The 21016-nt window shown below is 40.5% G+C and overlaps 1 protein-coding gene across 2 annotated transcripts in view; it reads right to left on the bottom strand.

The window, feature by feature from the left end:
- Positions 1–390: 390 nt before the first annotated feature.
- LRP12 (LDL receptor related protein 12) overlaps positions 391–21016 on the bottom strand; it is a 115294-nt gene continuing 94668 nt past the window's right edge. For both annotated transcript variants that reach the window (XM_038392364.2, XM_038392365.2), the window contains 3 exons: positions 14984–16085; positions 14195–14327; positions 391–2826 (listed from right to left, as the gene is read on the bottom strand). In XM_038392364.2, coding sequence (XP_038248292.1) covers positions 1960–2826; positions 14195–14327; positions 14984–16085 — 2102 coding nt within the window. In that variant the 3' untranslated portion in view covers positions 391–1959. The remainder of the gene's footprint in view (positions 2827–14194; positions 14328–14983; positions 16086–21016) is intronic.

Below are 21016 nucleotides of genomic sequence, written 5' to 3'. Positions count from 1 at the left end.
AATATGGTATTAGTCAATGAGGATAAGGGCTGAAAAAACTGGAGCTAATGATTTGTACCTTAACACCTCTGGGACAACTGCATTTAATGCTTGCATTTGGAACTGAAGAATGACTAATTTCAAAAAGTCCTCAACACGTGTACTGCACATAGGTTTCTCAAAGCTCAATGTGCAGGATCATACCCTGAGCTGGATATATACCTGTTACCTCTTGAGAATAAAGTCAACCTACAGGTTGTAAAATTTTGCTTCATTTTCTCAGATTGCTGACTGTGAATGAAGAGAGCGAGTGAGATGTCTACTTTACAATCTATTCAATTTTTTTCTTTTAGATGTGTTTGTCCATAGATTAGGGTTTAAAAAAACAAAAAAATAAAGCCAAAGATCAACTTGTTTTTATCTTTAAAAAGTACCTCAAAACATAAAAAAAAATTCTTTTTAATTTTGATACATATTAAAACTTTAGTCAGTTCTGCCTGACAGCATAACATGACAGAAATACACAAGACTTTAAACATGCTTTAAAATGACATTCAGCAAAGTATTTAAAATTTAATAAATAGCATACAGTCACACACAAATACATTTTTCATACTGAATCACTAAGCCTACTCAAAACAGACTGGCAAAGAATAAATAAGACAGTAGACAATTTTTTTTGTTTTTGTTTTTAAAAGATGTAGATTCCTGTTATCACGCTAGTTGCCACACATTTACCTGCTTATCACAAAATTGGAAATTATAAACAATTTTTTCACTGATCTGTTTTGCTCCAACTTGTAATATTACCAAAAAAAAAAATTACATGGATATACTGAAGAGATTTTTTTTTGTTTTTTTTTTTTTTTTTTGAACAACCAGTCTGAAACCAAGTAAATCAATTTTTTTTTAAATACAATGAATAAATAGGGATTTAGTCAAGGAAATTCAATTGTAACAAAATGCAACTCCCCAAGAAAAGAGCCATGGAAATATATAGCAATTGCAATATTAGAGAATAGTACTTAAAGTGATAGTGCTTGTGCACTAAGCTCATTAGAGACCTCAATATGATTTTAGTGCAAATCCCTTGAATCCAAATAAGCTTTATACCTATATTACTAGGGAAAGATCTATTACTAGTTGGAATGTATCCTGTTTAGTAATGTACCTACATCAGATATTTTTAAGAATGCATATTGTAACATCTTCAGTTATTTGATTTTTTGTCCTCAAACTGAGATAACGAATGACCTGGGATTTTATATCCTACAGAGTTGTACCATATTGGACTGCAATTTATTAAATGTCAGATTCCAATGTTATAAAGACTGTAAAAGGGCTTTTGCCATCAGTTTATCTAATTATATCTAAATTTGATACATCACTGTATTTTGAACTTTTGAAAGAAAAAAATGTTATGGTGAAAGTCTCTCCCTTTGAAAAAGTTCACATGATGTAATTCAAGAATATTTAGACAAAATGTTATATAAACCTCAAAAGGAAAAATACACATTTTTACATTAACAATCCTTACCAGCATTTAGTATATTAAGTTACAAGTATGTTGGCAATAATACAATGGATTCAATTTCCAAAGGAAAAATTCTATACAAATTAACCTGTTAATATGGAGTAAACAAACAGGCAGTCAGTAAGTCTTGAGTAGCCATGTTTCTATTGTGAACTACAGTACCAGGATAAACTAATTTGAAACTAACTGGATGAACCCTGGTTACTTAAAGAGTAACTCATTTATACTGGATACATTTATTCCGAGTCATTAAAACGTTTACTTTAGTAGTCCAGAATTACCCAGTATAAGAAATGTTTATTCAACCACACAGGCAAAAACATGTTAATCACATGATTTTACCCTGGACTTTTTAAAACTAGAATCTAGCTTTCTTATCTATGAAGTACAAAACAATGACTGATATTGCTCCAACTTGTATTCAATCTCCCCTATTCAATCCGTACCTAACAAAGTAACAATGCCTCATCGTCACTAGTTTCATTTTTCAGTGCTGCTTCTAAGCAAGTGTCGGGTATCTGGGCAGTGTGTACAATACCACAGCGCTCACATGGGCCATCTCGTTTACATGACCTTACTCCATGATGCATTGCACTGTAAGGCTGCCTAAGCCCTTGTCTTTGATCTGAGGAGAGATCAAGCAGAGGTCTTGAACAGTCATTCATATCAAAGTCTGATGCTACATCAGAAACTGGAATTAACATTTCAACATCGTCATCTTCATCTCTTCCACTTACACCATTATCAAGCTGTCTTAAAGGACTTTGGTTCTGATTTACTGAGCTTGATCTCCCTAAAGTAAAGCGTACCCAACGTAATCCTTGAGTCATACGACTTAGTGCACTGGTGAGCTGGTGGCGTGCTGGACTTGCACTTGGGGGTTCTACACTTGTCATTTCTCTTCCATTATCTGTATTACCGCCACTGGTATTCTGAGCTGAGGAACTTCCACACGCTCCTACTGTTGCTTCTATTGCTGTTGCAGGTGGAATTTTTTGAGGCAAAGTGGCAGCAACACCACCAACTGCTCCTGCTGTGTCTCTTCTTTCATTTTCTGTGTCTGTGTCATCAGATTCAACTGAAAATAGACTTCTGTGAGTATTATTTCTTTCAGCTTCTCTGCTAGTACTCTGACTAGCAACAACATCATCTCCATCTGCTGAGACTACTGCCAGTGATCCAGAATGACGGGACCTTGCAAAATTAAAAATTCGATTCCAAATGTTACTTGACCTGCCAGCAATCGGAAGTCTGATTGAGGTAAATCCAAGCTGAGATCGCACTGCTAGTCTCAGGTTTTCCAAAACTGAAGCCTGAAAAAAATGACACACAAATTAGTCACTGAGAGCTGACTGTGTGCCAGAAAAGGAGGAAGATACAACTCCTGCCCAAAGGAGCACACAACCTAAATGAGAGATGTTAGCATATAGGCTTGTTTGTCAGCCTGAGATAGAATTTTGGGTTTGACTTTCTGATATTTTTATATACTATACTAATATGTGTGAAGAACAATTAACAAAGACACTGTGTTGCATTTCCCGCAACCAGATGGGGCTTTTCGTACAATGGGAAGAGATAAGGGATAGAGCAGTTAAAAGTGTTACTGAGCATGGTGGGAATGTAATATATGAGCACACATGCTTGCTGACTCCCTCAACTCCTTATCTCAAAGCAAGGTCAGGCAACCATTTGATGGGGCAAGGGAGGATGGGGGGGTACAAAAGGGGTGGGATGAAGACCCCTACTCAAAACCCTCCAGAACGGAACATGACGGTAAATTATAAGGGATGTGACTAGGGGCATGCATTCCAGGTATATCTGTGCCGGCTAAGAAGAAGGAATTGGGAATGGTAATGGGAGAATGGTGGACTGGGAATAGGGGAATGAGGCAAGGCTTTGCAGCATCAGAGCTGGGAAGGGAGACACAGGGTAAATGCTCTGCGGCATCAGAGCTGAAAACAGAACACTGGGAAGAGGGAGCTCCATTGGTGTGCAGAGCTAGGGGTTAGAAGAAGAAGGGGTTCTATTGGTGTATAGAACTATAGTTGGGAGAGGGGAAGGGGAAAACTCTATCGCTGTATAAAGGTAAGCCTGACTGGTATGAAGGGCTTCGGAATATGTTTGCTTGGAACTAAACACCAATAAACATCGCATTGTCTGCACTTCGGACTTCTGGTCTTTTGCTCTGTCTCTGCGTGACAAGAACCAGGAGAGAGGGTGAAGGGAAAGCCCTCTAACAAGAGAGATCTAAATCTAGGTGCTCAGATACTACAGTGATGAATTTGGGGCAAGAACCTAAATTAAAATCAAATATAGTCCAGGCAATACACAGGCTGTAGATATCTTGGAATGCTGTTGGAATATTTGGGAGAACAATTAAAGGCTTCACTAAGTGCAAATTTTAGAGGGATTTAAATGGAGAGGTTGGGAATATGAGTAGTGGGAGACTATTCTGAGTATAAGATTGGTATGGAAGATGCCTAGATCCTGTAAGGTGTGGAAAATACTATAAATGGGGCAACTAACATGAAGGCTTGGGGGGGGGGGGAGGAGGAGGAAATTAGAACAGTAATGTAAATGGGATGTGGTTTTGCAAAATTCAAGGACCTGTATGAGGTGAATGGACATGAAAAGGGATGTAATTTGGTTAGAAGAGCAATAGGGGAGGGTAAAGGAGCTGCACAATGAAATGCAGGGAAGCTGAAGTTGTTGAGGTACAAGATAACCAAGGTATATCAAAAATGACTTATTTGGAAGGCTAAAATAAGGGATTTTAGAAGTGCTGTTCAAAAGAAGTGACAAGATTTGGCAAACATTTTGGGTCAGAAGGAGAATGAGACAGGAAAGCTGAACACAAACACCAAATTTCTAAGCTTAAGTGATAATGAAGCCTATACACAAAGGTTAAGGTTTTCAAAAACAGGAGTCTAAAGTTAGGCATCTAAATAAACAAATAGTCATTTTAGAAGTGCAGAGCAGCCAGCAGCTTCTATTAATCTCAACAAGAACTTCTAAGAAGCTCAGCATTTCTGAAAAAAACCAACAAGCTACTTATTTAGATGCCCTAACTATAGAATTGGGCGCCTATCTGTAGCGTCCTATTTGTGAAAATCACCCTAAGTCACAAGTAACTTTTGGAAAATCTTAGCCATATACTTGTAGCTTAAATTCTAGCAAGTGTCTGCAAATTTGAAATGTGTCTGCTGATCAAGATATCAGGAATAAATACTTAAGACATCCTGATTTAACATTAAAAAGAATACTTTAAAAAAATCAATATGAAGAATTCTTTGCAACTTTACATATGCAGATTAAAAACCGGAAGAATTATTTTTTCCTTCTCCATTTCATATTCCTATTTTGGAACACACTAGATGTGATTCTCTTCTTCACACAAGTTTTACATCAGAATAACTATTGACATCAATAGAAAATTAGGAATACATCCATTTTTGTAATTGGAGGAAGACGTGGTCCTTTATGACTAGCTCTGGCAAATGACAAGAACTTAAAAAAACCCAAACCTGCATGAATTGGTGGGTAATTTATAAACAGTTCAGATAATATTCTCTCCACCGCCTTAGACAACATGCCTCTATTTTGTAATGTTGCATCTGTTCCTAAATAGGAGCTTCCCAGTTGTTGGCAAAGGAATGAAATTAGCTCTTAAATTTTGCATAAATGCTTGCATACATTTAATATAAAGTGTAGGATAAAATTTTACAAGGTATTAAAGGAGGTATTAGTGGTTCCTTGATGGGTATCCTTCAAATCTCACTATTCTGTTGGAAGAGGAACTTTACCTTCTTTCATAGACTCTGACTGTGGTTGTTATCCCTAAAGTTGGAAAACACCTTACCTTATGCAGCTCCTAGAGACTCATATCACTATTGAATTATGACAGAGGCTTTAGTAAAAATACTAGCTAGCCAACTGTAGTTCATGTTCTCAGTTTATACAAACCCTGATCAAACAGGATTAATTAAAGATAAACAATTGTTGGAAAAATGATTGCAGACACTTTGTACAGACCCATTATATTCCAAATATTCTATGGTATCATCAAGCCAGCCAGCTCAGAACAGTAGTAGATTAGGAGTTTGTTGTAATCCAGCCAAACACTAGGTCTTTACTGAACAAAAGATTGTGGGAATGTAAAAACTGCTAGGCTACCAAGGATTTATATATATATATAAAAAGAAACACACCTGCCAGAAATGTATACACATCTTTCAGCAAAGGCTACGCTATGAGTTTGGGACAGAATTAGAGACAAGGTATGTTGTTCTCTCTCATCAATGACAGGTTTCAGAGTAGCAGCCGTGTTAGTCTGTATTCGCAAAAAGAAAAGGAGTACTTGTGGCACCTTAGAGACTAACAAACATTTTTTTTAAAACTTGTTAGTCTCTAAAGTGCCACAAGTACTCCTTTTCTTTTTGCAAATACAGACTAACATGGCTGCTACTCTGAAACCTGTCATTATGCAAGGCACTGAATTTAGCCGTATGGAGTGGAAATCTATTTAAATTTGTTAGTCTCTAAGGTGCCACAAGTACTCCTTTTCTTCTGTCATCAATGACACCCACTGCAAATAATATAGATTTTAACCCAAATCATAAACCAGAGTTTTAAAGATTCAGAGCACCATAGAATACATATGATTAGCCAGCTATTCAATAAAGAAACTTCTAATCTATTTAGGTTTCAGAATAGCAGCCGTGTTAGTCTGTATTCGCAAAAAGAAAAGGAGTACTTGTGGCACCTTAGAGACTAACAAATTTATTAGAGCATAAGCTTTCGTGAGCCAGAGCTCAGCATCCGATGAAGTGAGCTGTAGCTCACGAAAGCTTATGCTCTAATAAATTTGTTAGTCTCTAAGGTGCCACAAGTACTCCTTTTCTTTTTGCTAATCTATTTAGAAATCAAAACTAAGTTTCACTGGCCTTCTCTCCCATAGTTCAAGTTAGAAAAAGTTAAGAAACATAATGCCTAAAAAAACCCCCCTTCTATATAGAAATCTAACCTTAACAGAAGTGATGGCACCTGGTCAATTAGGAAACAAAAAATTAACTGATATCTATCTTGGCAGACAACTTTCCTAACACAAAACATATCCGTATTTGGCATACTGGGAAGAGGACAATTTACCCCAGAGTAATAGGGTTGATCTGGAAAAAGAAGACCAGCAATCTCAGTTTGTAGCACAATAACAGAAAAATTTCTTTAAGATACTGCTTCCATGGCTAAATAAATACATAAATACACATGCGCGCGCACACACACATACACTCTCTCTCTAAATGAGGATAAATGATGGAGAAATTGGGGTGAAAAAAGAGGTTTTATGCATATACATGTGAATATGTTTTGTGATGTAGTATTACTATATTCCGTGTTTTACATTTGGTAATTTGTAAATTTCAGTAATCTGCAGTAAATCCCATTTATTAGTTTCTACTGTACTTTACTTCCAAACGTTATTATAAATGTTTTAATGCACTACCTTGTGGTTTATTAAGAAAATTCACATATACATTCTGATCTCATATTATGAAAAGAGGTAAACAGAAGAGCCTGATTTATCTGCTTCGTACCATTCAATATTCTTTATACTTTTATCATTCCCTCTTACTTATCTCCTCTCAAAACTGCAGTATAGACCTCTTCACTAAAATTATATCTCCTTAGAGTCTATGAGATTCAGAAAGACATGAAGGGCTATTGACACTCTATAAAATCTCTCTATAAATCTATACTACTATTCAAATTTACTCCTATAAAGGAAGTACAGAGTCCTACACACATCACAAGAGGGTCACAAGGATATTTTATACAAGTAGTACAGAGCTACTTCCTCTGATCTGGAAGCAATTTTGATTAAGGAACAAAAGTCATTTTGATTTATTTTACTGAATTCCCAACAGAATTCCATCATTCTAGTTGCCTGAAGAAAAACAACTGTTCTGTGAAGAATATTCCTTCTTTTCTCTGTTACAGAGAGGAACTAATCTCTTACCAATTTCTATATGTCCTGTTATTTTCTTTATTCTGAATATTACCAGAACACTGAAAGAACTTGGTTGTGTCCAACTGGGATTTATGATGTTCAGCTTAAACAGCCTGCATTCCTGAATCATAAGACAAACTGTCTATGCTTAAAATAGGAAAAGAAATGTCAAGTTTCATGAGCCACATCTGTAAATACAAAACATTTTTTTCAACAGGCCTCATATGGAGGCAGATTCCAACATCTATTACATACGTTCAGCTCAGAATCCTCTACAGCTGATAGAACATGTTGAACATGAAATATTTCCAGACAGAGGGAAGAGCTATCTTTGCCAGGATAAATATGGAGGATAGCATTTCCTACAAAAGCTGTGAAGTTATCTGTTGTTGTTGACTTTGTGTCTTCACCTGCTTCCATCAATTAAGCCAGCTGTTCCTTTTTGCTTTAATATACACTATTAGAAAACAGGTTTCAGAGTAGCAGCTGTGTTAGTCTGTATTCGCAAAAAAGAAAAGGAGTACTTGTGGCACCTTAGAGACTAACAAATTTATTTGAACGTAAGCTTTCGTGAGCTACAGCTCACTTCATTGGATGCATTCAGTGGAAAATACAGACTTGATTAGCAACATCTTCCGAGTAGGACACTTATTTTGACGGGATTGTTTAATGTTTGTAATTGACAGAGAAGGCAGGAAAATAAAAAAACCAAAACCTCAGAGATGTTCCAATAAGCCTCTTTTATAGACTAGCCTTTTAGTCTGGGTCCAGCAATCACTCACACCCCCATGGTTACTATTAGGAAAGTAACACTCACCCAATTTCTATGCAAAACTATCTCAGTCACGTCTGAAACCTGGAATCTCAGATCACCAAATAGCTCTAATATGAGTTAACATTAAAAAGTCTGATGTATGGGTAGCTCCTGTGTTAAGGAGAGTAAAAAGTAGAAGACTTAACTTAAGACAAAACATTCAACATTGACTACTACAAGTATTTATTAGCATCACAGCTTATGGATGCTCTTTACATTAGTTGGACTGGTACCTGATGGCATTTTCCTGAAAATAATATGTACTTTGGAGTTCACCAAGTTTTCCCAAAAGGCTCCGTGAGAGAGTAGCCACTCAATGAAGTGTCAAGAGATTTCAAGATGTGCAGTTAAAGGGAAGTTTGAGGAAAGACGTTTTAAGTTTTTCTTTAAATACAGTCAGCTTTGGGAACTTAGGCATATATTATAGACAGAGCTGGTAGACACCTTACTGGATGAAGAGTTTTAATTTTAGCTCTTTAATCAACATGTGTATGCACAACGGATCCAAATTATGGTAAAAAAAACAAACAAACAAAAAACCCAACAGTTACCTACCTCTCCTAACTGTAATTCTTTGAGATGCGTTGCTCATGTCCATTCCAAGTAGGTGTGTGAGTGCCATGTGCAGTCGTTGGAAGGTTTTTCCCCTAGCAGTACCCGTCTGGTCGGCTGTGGAGCCCTCTGGAGTCATGTCTGCATGGCAGTGTATATAGGTCCCTGCCAACCCTCCAGCTCTTCAGTTCCTTCTTGTCAGATACTCCAAGAGAGAAGGTGGGTGGGTATTGGAATGGATATGAGCAGCACATCTCAAAGAACACCAGTGAGGAGAGGTAGGTAACCATTTTTTCTTCTTCAAGAATGCTACTTTTCAGGAGAAGTAGAGGAGGGAGCATGTTGCCAACGGCTTAAAAGGAGGTTCCATCAGTCCAGAGAGCACAAGGTTGAGATCCCATTGGGAGGAAGCGGCCCACCATAGGGCTCGTGAAAAACTGAGCGTCCAGCTGAACTGGGGTGGAAAGCAGAGATAGCTGCCAGGTGCACTTTTATTAATGATACTGACAGACCTTTCTGTTTTAGATGCAGCAAATAGTCCAGGATAAAGGAAACTGATGCCTGTAAGGGTGGAGTGTGCTTCTGTAATGCCCAAATGGAGAATTTTTTCCACTTTGCCAGATAGGTGGACCTAGTGGATGGCTTCCTGCTGCTAAGGAGGACATCTCTTACAGACTCTGAGCACGTGAGCTCCAAGGGATTCAGCCATGGCGTTTCCATGCCATGAGATGGAGAGACTGCAGATTGGGATACTGGAGGTAGCTGGGGTCCTGGGTGATCAAATATGGGCCCAGAGGCAGGGTTATTGGCGTGTCCACGACAGGTCTAGAAGCGTGGTAAACTGGTGTTGAAGAAGCCACGCTGGTGCTATTAAGATCATTGATGCTCTCTCCCGTCTGACTTTCAGCAGTACCTAGTGTACAAGTGGGAAAGATGGGAAAGTGTATAGTAGGTGGTCCTTCCAAGGGAGGAGAAAAGCATTTGCGAGTGAGCCCGGGCTGTGATTCAGGAGGGAGCAAAACTGGTGATGCTTCCTGTTGTAATTTGCAAACAAAAACTATTTGGGGAAACCCCCACCGTTGAAAGATGTTGATCACAACATCCAGGCGGAGGGACCACTCGTGATTGTGAAATGACCTGCTGAGATGATTGGCCAACTCGTTTTGGGAATCTGAAAAGTATGATGCCTCTAGATGTATCGAATGAGCGATGCAAAAGTCCCATAGTTTAAGAGCTTCCCGGCACAGGGGAGAGGAACAAGCACCACGCTGTCTGTTTATATAGAACATTGCTGATGTGTTGTCGGTCAATACTGATACACGTGCCCTCCAGATGGGCCTGGAATGTCTGGGAAGCAAGGCGGACCGCTCCAAGCTCTCTGACGTTGATGTGCAATGAAAGTTCTACCTGGGACCAGAGGCCCCGAGTCTGCCTAAGTGTCCCCCCCAACCCAATGCCAACGCGTCCGTTACTAGAGACAGCGAGGGTTGGAGCCTGGAAAAAAAGCGCACTTCTGCACACACTGCTTGTGGGTCGAGACACCACCTGAGGGACTTGATAACTGGGGGAGTTAGTTTAACCAACTTGTCTAGGTGGTCCCGATTCAGCCTGTACACTGAGGCTAGCCATGCCTGAAGGGGACAGAGCCGCAGCCTGGCATGCCGTACTACATACGTTCAAGTGGCCGTATGGCCGAGAAGCTTCAGGCAACTTTGTGCTGTAGTGGCAGGGTATCAGCTGAGTTCCTCTATGATGGCGCCCATGGTAAGAAAGTGAGTTTCTGACTCGAGTCCAGGAGAGCTCTGATGAACTCTATTCTCCGAGTCAGGGTTAGGGTCGACTTTGCTACATTCAGTATGAGGCCGAGCCTGAGGAACATTGTCTGAACTAGGCTCACATGCAGTCTTCACTTCAGCCTTGGACTGCCCTTTGATTACTCAGTCAATGAGGTATGGGAATACTTGCACCTGCCATTTCCACAGGAAGGCTGCCATGACCGACATACACTTGGTGAACACCCGGTGGGCCGCCAAGAGGCTGAAGGGGAGAACTGTAAACTCATAGTGAGTGTTGCTGACCACCAAGTGGAAAAACCATCTGTGGGACGGGACTATGGACACGTGAAAATATACATCCTTCAAGTCGAGGGAGATGTACCAGTCCCCCGAATCCAGAGAGAGGATGATGGAAGCCAGGAAGACCATGCAAAACTTTATCTTCCTCATGAATTTGTTGAGGTTTCACAGGTTTAGAATAGGTCTGAGCCCACCCTTGGTCTTCAGGATTAGGAAATACCAGAAATAGAACCCCTTGCCCCTTAATTCTGGAGTGACCTCCTCTACCGCCCCAAGATGTAGGAGCATCTGCACCTTCTGCATGAGAAGCTGCTCATGAGAAGGGTCCCTGAAGAGGGATGGGGAAGAAGGGTGGGAAGGCGGGAGGGAACAGAATTGGAGAGAATATCCTAATTCTCCCATGCTTAAGACTGAGTTGTCTGAGGTGATTTCTGCCCAGGCATCGTAGAAATGGGATAGAGAATTCATAAAGGGAGGGGAAGGATTCGTGATCTGAACTGGTGCGTCACCCCTGGGCGCATTTTCAAAAGTTTGGCTTGGAGGCTACTTTGCTTAGCCCTGTCCCTGATTAGAGGAGGACTGAGAGGGTCTCCATCTGTTACTTCTGCCCCGCTTTCTGCCATAGTCCTGCTTAGGAGGAGCTGGGTAGAATCAAGGAGCAAGCTGCGGTTTAAAATGGTTTCTTTGGGGGCTGGTGTATGAAGCCCCAGGGACTTCAGAATTGCCCTTGAATCCTTTAGGCTGTGGAGCTTAGTGTCTGTTTGCTCCAAAAATAGCCCTATGCAGTTGAAAGGCAAGTCCTGAAAGGTCTGCTGGACCTCATGTGGGAGTCCTGACACCTGAAGCCATGGGCTTCTTCTCCTGGCTATAGCTGTTGCCATGGTATAGGTTGCCGAGTCCGCTGAATCTAAGGAGGCCTGTAAGGAGGGCCTTGTGACAACCTTGCCTTCCTCAAGGATGGCAGCAAACTCTGAATGGGAGTCCGTCAAAAGTAGTTCTTTAAACTTGGACATGTTCCAAGAATTAACACTGTAGCGGCTAAGGACTGCCTGATGGTTAGCAATGCAAAGCTGGAGCCCCCCAATAGAATACATCTTCCTACCAAAAAGGTCCAGCTTTTTTTCTCCTTGGATTTAGGTGTCGGTCTTGCTGTCCCTGTCTTTCCTTCTGGTTGGCTGCCTCCACCACCAAAGTTCCCAGCTAAGGGTGAGTGAATAGGTATTCGCAAAAAAGAAAAGGAGTACTTGTGGCACCTTAGAGACTAACAAATTTATATGAGCATCGGATGAAGTGAGCTGTAGCTCACGAAAGTTTATGCTCATATAAATTTGTTAGTCTCTAAGGTGCCACAAGTACTCCTTTTCTTTTTTGCGAATACAGACTAACACGGCTGCTACTCTGAAACCTGAATAGGTACTCATACCCTTTGAACGGCACAAAATACTTCCTCTCCAGCCCATTAGTCATGGGGGGTAGAGAGATGGGTGTTTGCCATAACGCTTTAGTAGTGTTGTGGATAGCCTTAATGAGGGACAAAGCCACCCTTGAGGGACCTCTCAGCACCAAAACGTCGACCTGGAAGTTGAATTTCTCCGACTTCTCCTTTACCTGCATGCCCAAATTTTCAGCCACCCTACTGATTAACTCCTGGTGGGTTCTGTTGTCCATGGCCGGCAACATGGTAGATATGCCTGCCACCACTTCATCTGGGGAGGATGAAGAAGATGCCTGCGGGGGCTCTGGGTTTTCCTGACCCTCTGGCTCGCGGCGATCCCCTTGCGCTGAAACACCCTGCATGGCACTGGGAGCTGTGCTGGTCTCCGTGCCCATCTCAGTGCCTGCCTGCATGCCCATCTCCTGTCCCCAGAGAGGTTCCTGGGCTACAGATGTTGATGATGGAGGGGCCAGCACCTCCAAAACCACTGACAAGGATCTTGCCCCAGTGGTAGGCCCACAGGGTCCAGAAGAGCCACTGAGCCAGTGCCTGACACTGTGGTGGCCATGACATAATAGGCAATGGCTGCCTCTCCTCTTGTCTGGAATAGTGCTGGCTTCACCTAGAAGCAAATGAACTCCACCTCCAAGTCCCACAAGGACTCCATCTGGAGCGGTGCTGCATCATTGCTGGCTTGTCCCTGGAGGGCACAGGACCTCTTTGCAATGCCAATGGTGGTGCTGGAGCCTGCACAAGGGATTGTGCCGTCATTGCTATGAGGTGTCTAGCCACCTCAAAGGTGTCCAGTGTGGAGGGAAGGTCTAAGTCCACCTCCCGAGGCTCCCGCATTGAGGAGTTCACTAGAACCAGACTTGACGGACTCCCCGGTGAGGCCAGAGTCGATGGTGTTGGCTGAGTTGGAGCTGAACGAGGGTGTCCTGGCACAGGACACACATCGCTGGTATTTCCTCATTCCACTGCTCTAGTCGGAGAACAACCTCTCTTCTTAAATCTTCTTCCTTTTATGCGGCACTGGCAAATAGGGGCACTTGCATCGGAGGTTGTCTTCGGTGCCAGGGAGTGGCAATGCTGCGGATCTCTGGAATCCGAGTCCTTTCTCGGTGCCACAGCCTCTCTTACTGAGGCCAGTGCACTCCGCACTGAAGTGCTGGACTTAGGGTCAGATGCCACCTGTGCTGCCTAGGGATGAAGGGCTGACTCCATGTGGAGAATTTTAGCCTGAAGTCCTTTTTAGTTCTTTGGTGAAGCCTCTACAGATCTTGCACTTCTCAGTCTGATTGACTTCCCACAAACACTTTAAACAGGAGTCATGTGGGTCCTCCCTTTGGCATAGGCTTCAGACAGGACCTGCACGGCTTGAACCCTTGAGACCGTAGCATGCCATGGTCCCAGGGAAGGGAAACGGGGGGGGGAACGGGACTTTTGAGTGATTGACTTGGCAACCTTAATGTTCTTTGTATGCACTATATACACAACGTCCACCACTGCACCTACCAGTAGCAACTTTTCACATAACATGCCTTTTACTATTGAGAGATATTGGCATTCCTTTAAAAAAATTGTTGAAATTGTTTGCAAAGTGATTTAGTTGTGTGCTGTCACCATCTCTTATGATGGAGAGTTGTCCAATATTTAAAAGTAATTGTGGTACAAAAATATTGATGTGGCTGAAGAAAGTGATAAATCTCAAAACCCAAATTATGGTAGTTAGAAAGCAAAGTTTGTAAAAATTTAAATTGGATGGCCTGCTATTTTGGGATAATCAGAAACACCTTACCTGGTTTGGTGAACAAACAGGAAAATCTTCAACCGGTGGAATTAAGCCTTGAGCAATTAACTGTCCATAAGATGGAGGAGCTTCTCTTCTTAACAACTCAGCTTCAACCCTTGACAATTGTGTTTCAAATGATCTTTCAAGAAGAAATAAAAGTTACATAGTACATAAACAGATAGCATGTATTCATAGATAGGGATTAGACCATAACAAAATTGATAAGATTCATATTATTTATGGTGGTAGAATTTTTAATTGAGTTTGATCACATGATTACACAATTCCAGTGCTGCTCTCAGTACAAGACTGGTGACAAAAGCAGCATTCTAATTCACATTAAAATAAGGACAAAATTTAACACACAAGTCAGTGAGAGGTAGACACACTAAGAAAAAGAAGAATGAGAAACCCTGGCACATGACAGTCCAAAACACAACAAGCAGAACGCACAGAAATGCTGCCAGTCAATCATGGCAACAATATTTAATTTTAACTTACTTCAGAATGAGACCACAGCCTGAAAATTAGCAACTTTTCATTTTTTTTCTGTTGGACAACTAAATATTACATTTTAGCTGCCCACAGGCAAGTGATCAAAATTATTCTTTCCCGTCATCCCCACCATCACTGCCAATAAGAATTTCAAAAATATAGAGAGGGAAGAATACCTTTAGAAATTATACAATACTAATAAGACCATTCTTATTGATATATGCTTATGTTAAATTGTTTACTGTGTACATTATATAATTACAATACTTTATCTTAGCTTTGGGAACATGTGCTACTTACCTTCGTTCAAACATCCTCAGTGAGTACAGCTTACAAGTACATCCCAGTGCAATGACAAGCAGCAATCCACAGATAAGGCTCCCAATGACAGCTGCTGTTATTACTCTGGTGGGTACAATGACCGGGCAATTCTCTTCATCACTACCATCACCACAGTCATCTTGAGAATCACATACCCAGCTCTCAAACACACAGCGATTATTTTTACAGTGAAAATTTCCAGGTTGGCAAAAGAAGCAATTCTTCTCATCTGAACCATTAGGGCAATGATTCTGATAGTTGCAGCGATCTGAACGAGGATAGCAAACACCATTTCGAGAGCAGGGAAACTCTTCTTTTTGGCACACGCTGCAATTGGTTTCATCCCTTCCATTTGGGCAATGCCAATAGCCATCACAGCGCTGTTGCTCTGTGTAGCAACCCCAGTTTCCACCACATGGAATTTCCCATGGCAAACAGAAGCCATCTACTTGATACGTAGCATTAAATCCTCTTGCAACGTTTACTTTGTCAGCACAAAAATGCACTCTTATCTGCCCAGAAGAAGAAACAACTGTAAGGGGTGCATGAGAGTCAAATGCAGTTAACACACGCAAAAGCTTGCGTGGATTTTCTTCTAATCCATCATATATTTTGACATAGTCTCCATAACCAGCACCATCAAGTTTAAAATCAGTGAAGCGCAAAATTACTTTGCGATGATCACCAGTGTCTATTAGCCAGGTGCAGTTGCTTCCTGGAGGATAAAAGTCTGGGTAATTGGGAGAATTGAAAGTACCATAAAAATATTTTAACCATTGCCCACATGTTGGCACATCACAGTCCACTTCATCTCCTAAGTCAAGACAATCAATGTTTCCATCACATTTTAAAGATTCTGGAAGGCAGGTGTAAACTTTGGTGAAGCGAGAAAGACATTGAAACTGGTTGTAAGCACAAGGTTGAAAGGAAGAAGCTGTTGGAGGATTAGCTATGGCACAGATTTCTTCATCAGAGTTGTCTCCACATTCATCCATGTTATTACATTTCCAAGTTTCTGGAATGCATTTTCCATTAGCACAATGAAACTGGTTACAATCACATCTTGGTTCATCAGATTTTCCTGAAAACACACATTTAACAATTTGTAAAAATACATAACTTCTATTAGACTCCAGTACTTACTGGTCATCATTGCATATTAATTATAAATATCATGTGGTTACAGAGTACCTTATAACTATTTAGGTTTCTGTAAATAATTGCAACCCCAAACACATCCAAATTTAATACAGTATTTTAAAACAGCAAATTCTGCCAATATGACAGCTTGAGCCTGATTCTCAACTTCTTTAAATCAAGATAGCTCCACTGAAGTCAACAGAGCCATGACAATTTACAACAGTAGAAAATCTGGCCCCCTTGTCTGCACAAAGATACCTAAAATGATTAGATAATAAGGGTTAGATAAAAATCAATTCCCCCTCCCACCCAAACCACAAGATTGTCATAACCCAGTATCTCATAGGGAACAGGCTCTTTTTCACTAGAGCAGCAGACTCCACTCCCCTTCACGGCATGTTGCATGCTTCCCAGCTCCTGCTCTGCAACTAGGAATCCATAGGAAAGAGGAGGAGCTGGGAGCCATTATACCCCTCATCAGTCCTCCCACAGCACCAAGACGAGGATCACTCTCTTTGGCTGCTCCTACTTTTCTCCTGCCTAACCTGAAACAAATAGGAGAGCAGAGCCCAGCAGCAGGCAGGCAAAACAGAAAACAAAAATATATAGCCAGGAAACTGGAGATAGCAGGTGGTGGGCCTGATACCTGACAGGTATACCGAGATCTTGATTGCATTGGGAGATACTAAAACCAGCATCAAGGTATTTAGTACTGTATTCAGTATTAAGACCTATCCTGAGAGCCACACACTGTATTGGCCACTCCTGTCTTCCAGAGCCATTTGTAGTTGCAATAGCACTTCTTGTCAAAGATTAATTTATTAAGACTTCACCTATACTCATCTGTAAAGCATGGTTTGAGAACACTTATAATTTGGTTATGCAATCAGATTGGGACAAAAACATTAGAACCATGTTTAAATAAATGTGAATAGGTTTTTAAAAAAAGTTTTTGCCAAACCATGTTATAAGCTAGGTTAGTTGGATCCATATGTACAAAGCTCCCAGGTACTGTTTAAAAGTAGTATGATGGATGGACTCGGTATAGCACATCCTCAAGAACTTAGCTTGATTAACACAGCTTTAAACAGAACAATAGACATGGTGTATTTAAAATAAAGCAATACAGAGGCTGTATTCTCCAATGGTTAGGGCACAGGACTATGACTCAGGAGATGTAGGTTGTATTTCCAGCTCCACTAATGACCTGCTGAGTGACCTAAGGCCAAGTCACTTCTCTGTTCCTCTCCTTCAACCTAAACATCTAATACTATCCTGCAAAAGATCAACTAAATATGAAGTTTATCATCTAAGCAATTAAAAAGGAAAGGAACATAGTTACAGGATGACACAGCACCTCCGGCATTTTAAAATCTAAAGGCTTTTTTTTTTTTTTAAAAAACAACAACAACACAGAAAAATAAAAAGCAAACAAGTGATAAACCCAGTGAGCACTATCCAAGAGTGCTTAACTGAAAAACAGATAGACACGTAGCGAGAGCAGGGCACAGAAGGGATACGAAATCAGTCAGTGATTGCGCTTTAGAAAATGCTGATCTTGTTAGGGCAGCAACTAAAGGAAAACCAGATTTGATATTAGTGACATTGCCTTGTTTTACCAATAAAATACTATTTAATATTAGCACATCAAAATATTTAACTAAAGGAACAGATTGACTTGTCTTTTTTTTTAAAAAGCCTTTTCACTGACAATAAATATAAACTCTAAACTGCAAATTAGCAGCTTGTCGTCTCTATACACCCCCACACATTATGGCACAACTAAAGTTTGGAGTTACCAAGGTGTATTTGAGAATTTGAGATAAATTCCCAAAGAAGCTAATGAAGGCCAGGTGACTCAATATTTGGATTAATACAATACTATCATTTTAGAAAAGATGCTCTTTACAGAATTATTAAAAATACTGTAGACATTTGCATATATATATATATATATATATATATATATATATATATATATATAGGCCCTGGTCCTGCAATTGGATCTATGTGGATGAACTGTTGGGCCTGCACTGATCATATTGCAAGATTGCAACCACAGTTTCCTTTAGTAATAAGTAAAGAAATTTTTTTTAAATCCTCAGTATTCTGAATACATAATTGGAAAAGGGTTGATCAACGAGACAGAAGACAGTTTCTGAGGGTTACTGGTGCTAAAAGAGGCAATAATTAAAAGCAATACCATAATAATAAAGGCAGAAGTGATTTACATCTAAGCTCTTACTTTCACATGCTTTTAAACTTTCTGGAAAAAGGTACTCATTTGGATGAAAAGGTTTCTTGATATTCCTTAAAACAAACAAACACTCTAATTACCTACCTATTCTACAAAGCATTATGATGAAGAACTGTTATACCTGTTGTGTCTTTAAATGAAGCTCCTCAGGACACAGACTTGTTATGGTTTGGCACGTTGATCTAACGTACAGCACCACATTCACTACTGGATAACTTTAAATGAAAGAAGTATTCTTAACCCAAAAATGAATTTCCTGGGAAATACAAAAGCATTTACGAGCCATAGAGATGAGCCAGGACCCACTGTCCTAGGTGGTGTACAAACGGAACGAAAAGACAGTCCCAGCCCCAAAGAGCTTACAATCTAAATATAGGATAAGAGACAACAGATGGATACAGACAAGGGAATACAAGGAAACAATGAGAGAATATTGGGCAGCATGACAGACAGTGGCATCAGTGCATCCACAGCCAAACAGTTTCTCCTTAAGTTTTTTGTAGGCATAGAATCATAGAAACATTGAGCTAGAACAAACCCTAAGAGGTCATTTAGTGTCCATTCTTCTGCACTGAGACAGGGTTATATAAACCAAGACCATCCCCAACAGGTATTTGTCTAACCTGTTCTTAAAAACCTCCAGTGAATGGGTTTCCACTATCTCCCTAGGTAACCTGTTCCTAAGGAAGTGGTGGAATCACAGCAAAGGAGAGTTTTAAGGAGGGATCGAAGGACGATAACGAAGTAGATTTGTGGATATTTAACAGAAGTACTTCCCAGATGTGAAGGGCAGCATGGGAGAATGCATGAAGATGCTTGTTTGGAAATTTAACAAGTGGGCATCAGAAGGTAGGCCATAGGCCAGAGATAACATCTCAGTATGATGAAACAAGATAGGTAAGGTGGGAGTTAGGCAGTGAACGATGGTGACAATGAAGACAAGCAGCTTATATTTGATAATTTTTAGTTATTGAGCCTGCCAGCCAAGTAAAATGCTCACTGGCAATTCATGTTTTATAGTATTGTGTGTTGTAATGCTGCTGGAAGCTGTAATGAAAATGGATGTTTGAGTGAGCTTAGAAAGGGTTTGGGTGGTGCAGAGTCAAGTTCAACAGCCAGAGCTAGAGCAGACAAACCAGAATGAGTGAACAGGAGAACAGCAGAGTTCCCAGGGGATTCAAAGAGTCTAGTAAACCATACATGGATTTACTAGGAACAAATCATACCAAACCAGCTTGATTTCCCTCTTTGACAAGGTAAGTAGTTTGATGGATAGGGGAAATGTGGTGGACATAATATACCTGGACTTTAGCAAAGCTTTTGACAGTCCCACACGACATTCTCATAAGTAAGTTGGAGATATGCGGGCTTGGTAGAACTACCATTAAGCGGATACATAATTGGTTAAACAACTGCAAACAAAAAGCAGCTATTAATGTAATGATGTCAGATTGGAGGGAGGTCTCAAGCGGGGTTTCACAGGGCTATGTTCTGGGTCCGGTGTTACTTAACATCTTTATTAATTACCTTGAGGTAGGAAGAGAGAGCATATTGATCATATTTGCAGATGAGACAAAGCTGTGGGAGGGGGAATGCCAACACTTTGGAGGATAGAGATAAAATTCAAAGGGATCTTGACAAATTGGAGAACTGGGCTATAGACAACAAAATGAAATTCAAAGACAAATGTAAGGCACTACACTCGGAAGAAAAACCTAATGTACAAATAGAGAATGGGGGAAAACTGGCTTGACAGCAGTACCGTTGAGAAGGATTTGGGAATTGTGATGGATCACAACCTCAACACGAGTCAACAATGCAATGCTGTTGCAAAAAAAAAATGCAATTTGGGTTTCATTAACCAGAGGCATAGCATGCAAGTCATGGAAGATGATAGTACTGCTCTACTTGGCACTGGTAAGACCTCAGCTGGAATACTGTGTCCAATTTTGGACACCAATGTATAGAAAAAATGTAGAGAAACTGGAAAGGATCCAGAGGTGAGTGACAAAGATGATCAAAGGGATGGAATGCAAGTCATATGAGCAAATGGGTAGGTATAGTTTGGAAGAGAGTCAATTAAGGGGGAGAAATGATAGTGGTCTTCAAATAGTTGAAAGACTGCCATAAAAAAGATGGAGAAAAATTGTCTCTCACCACAGAGGGCAGGACAAGAGACAATGGGTTCAAACTACAGCATAGCAGATTTAGATTAAATGTTAGGAAAAAGCTTCCTAACAGTAAGAAGAGTAGGACAATGCCTAGGGAGGTCATGGAATCTCCTTCACTGGAGGTTTTCAAAAAAACAGGTTGGATAGCCATCTGTCTTGGATGGTCCAGACACAACAAATCCTGCATCTTGGCCAGGGGTTACACTAGATGACCCTTACAGCCCCTTCTAACCCTATGGGTCTATGATATATGGGCAGAATTGAGAGGGGAGTAGCACAATGCAGTAGCTGACATGAACCAAGGAAAAGAAGAGACAGGGGCTATGACAGGGCTCTTCGGTCTAGCAGACAAATGTATAAGAAACGGTTACCCACCTTTCTATAATTGTTCTTCTTTGAGATGTGCTGCATACATCCATTCCACTCTAGATGTGCATGTGCCTT

Source organism: Dermochelys coriacea, chromosome 2, assembly GCF_009764565.3.
Source record: "Dermochelys coriacea isolate rDerCor1 chromosome 2, rDerCor1.pri.v4, whole genome shotgun sequence".
Lineage (NCBI taxonomy): Eukaryota > Metazoa > Chordata > Testudines > Dermochelyidae > Dermochelys > Dermochelys coriacea.
This window is presented reverse-complemented; position numbering and strand designations above follow the sequence as displayed.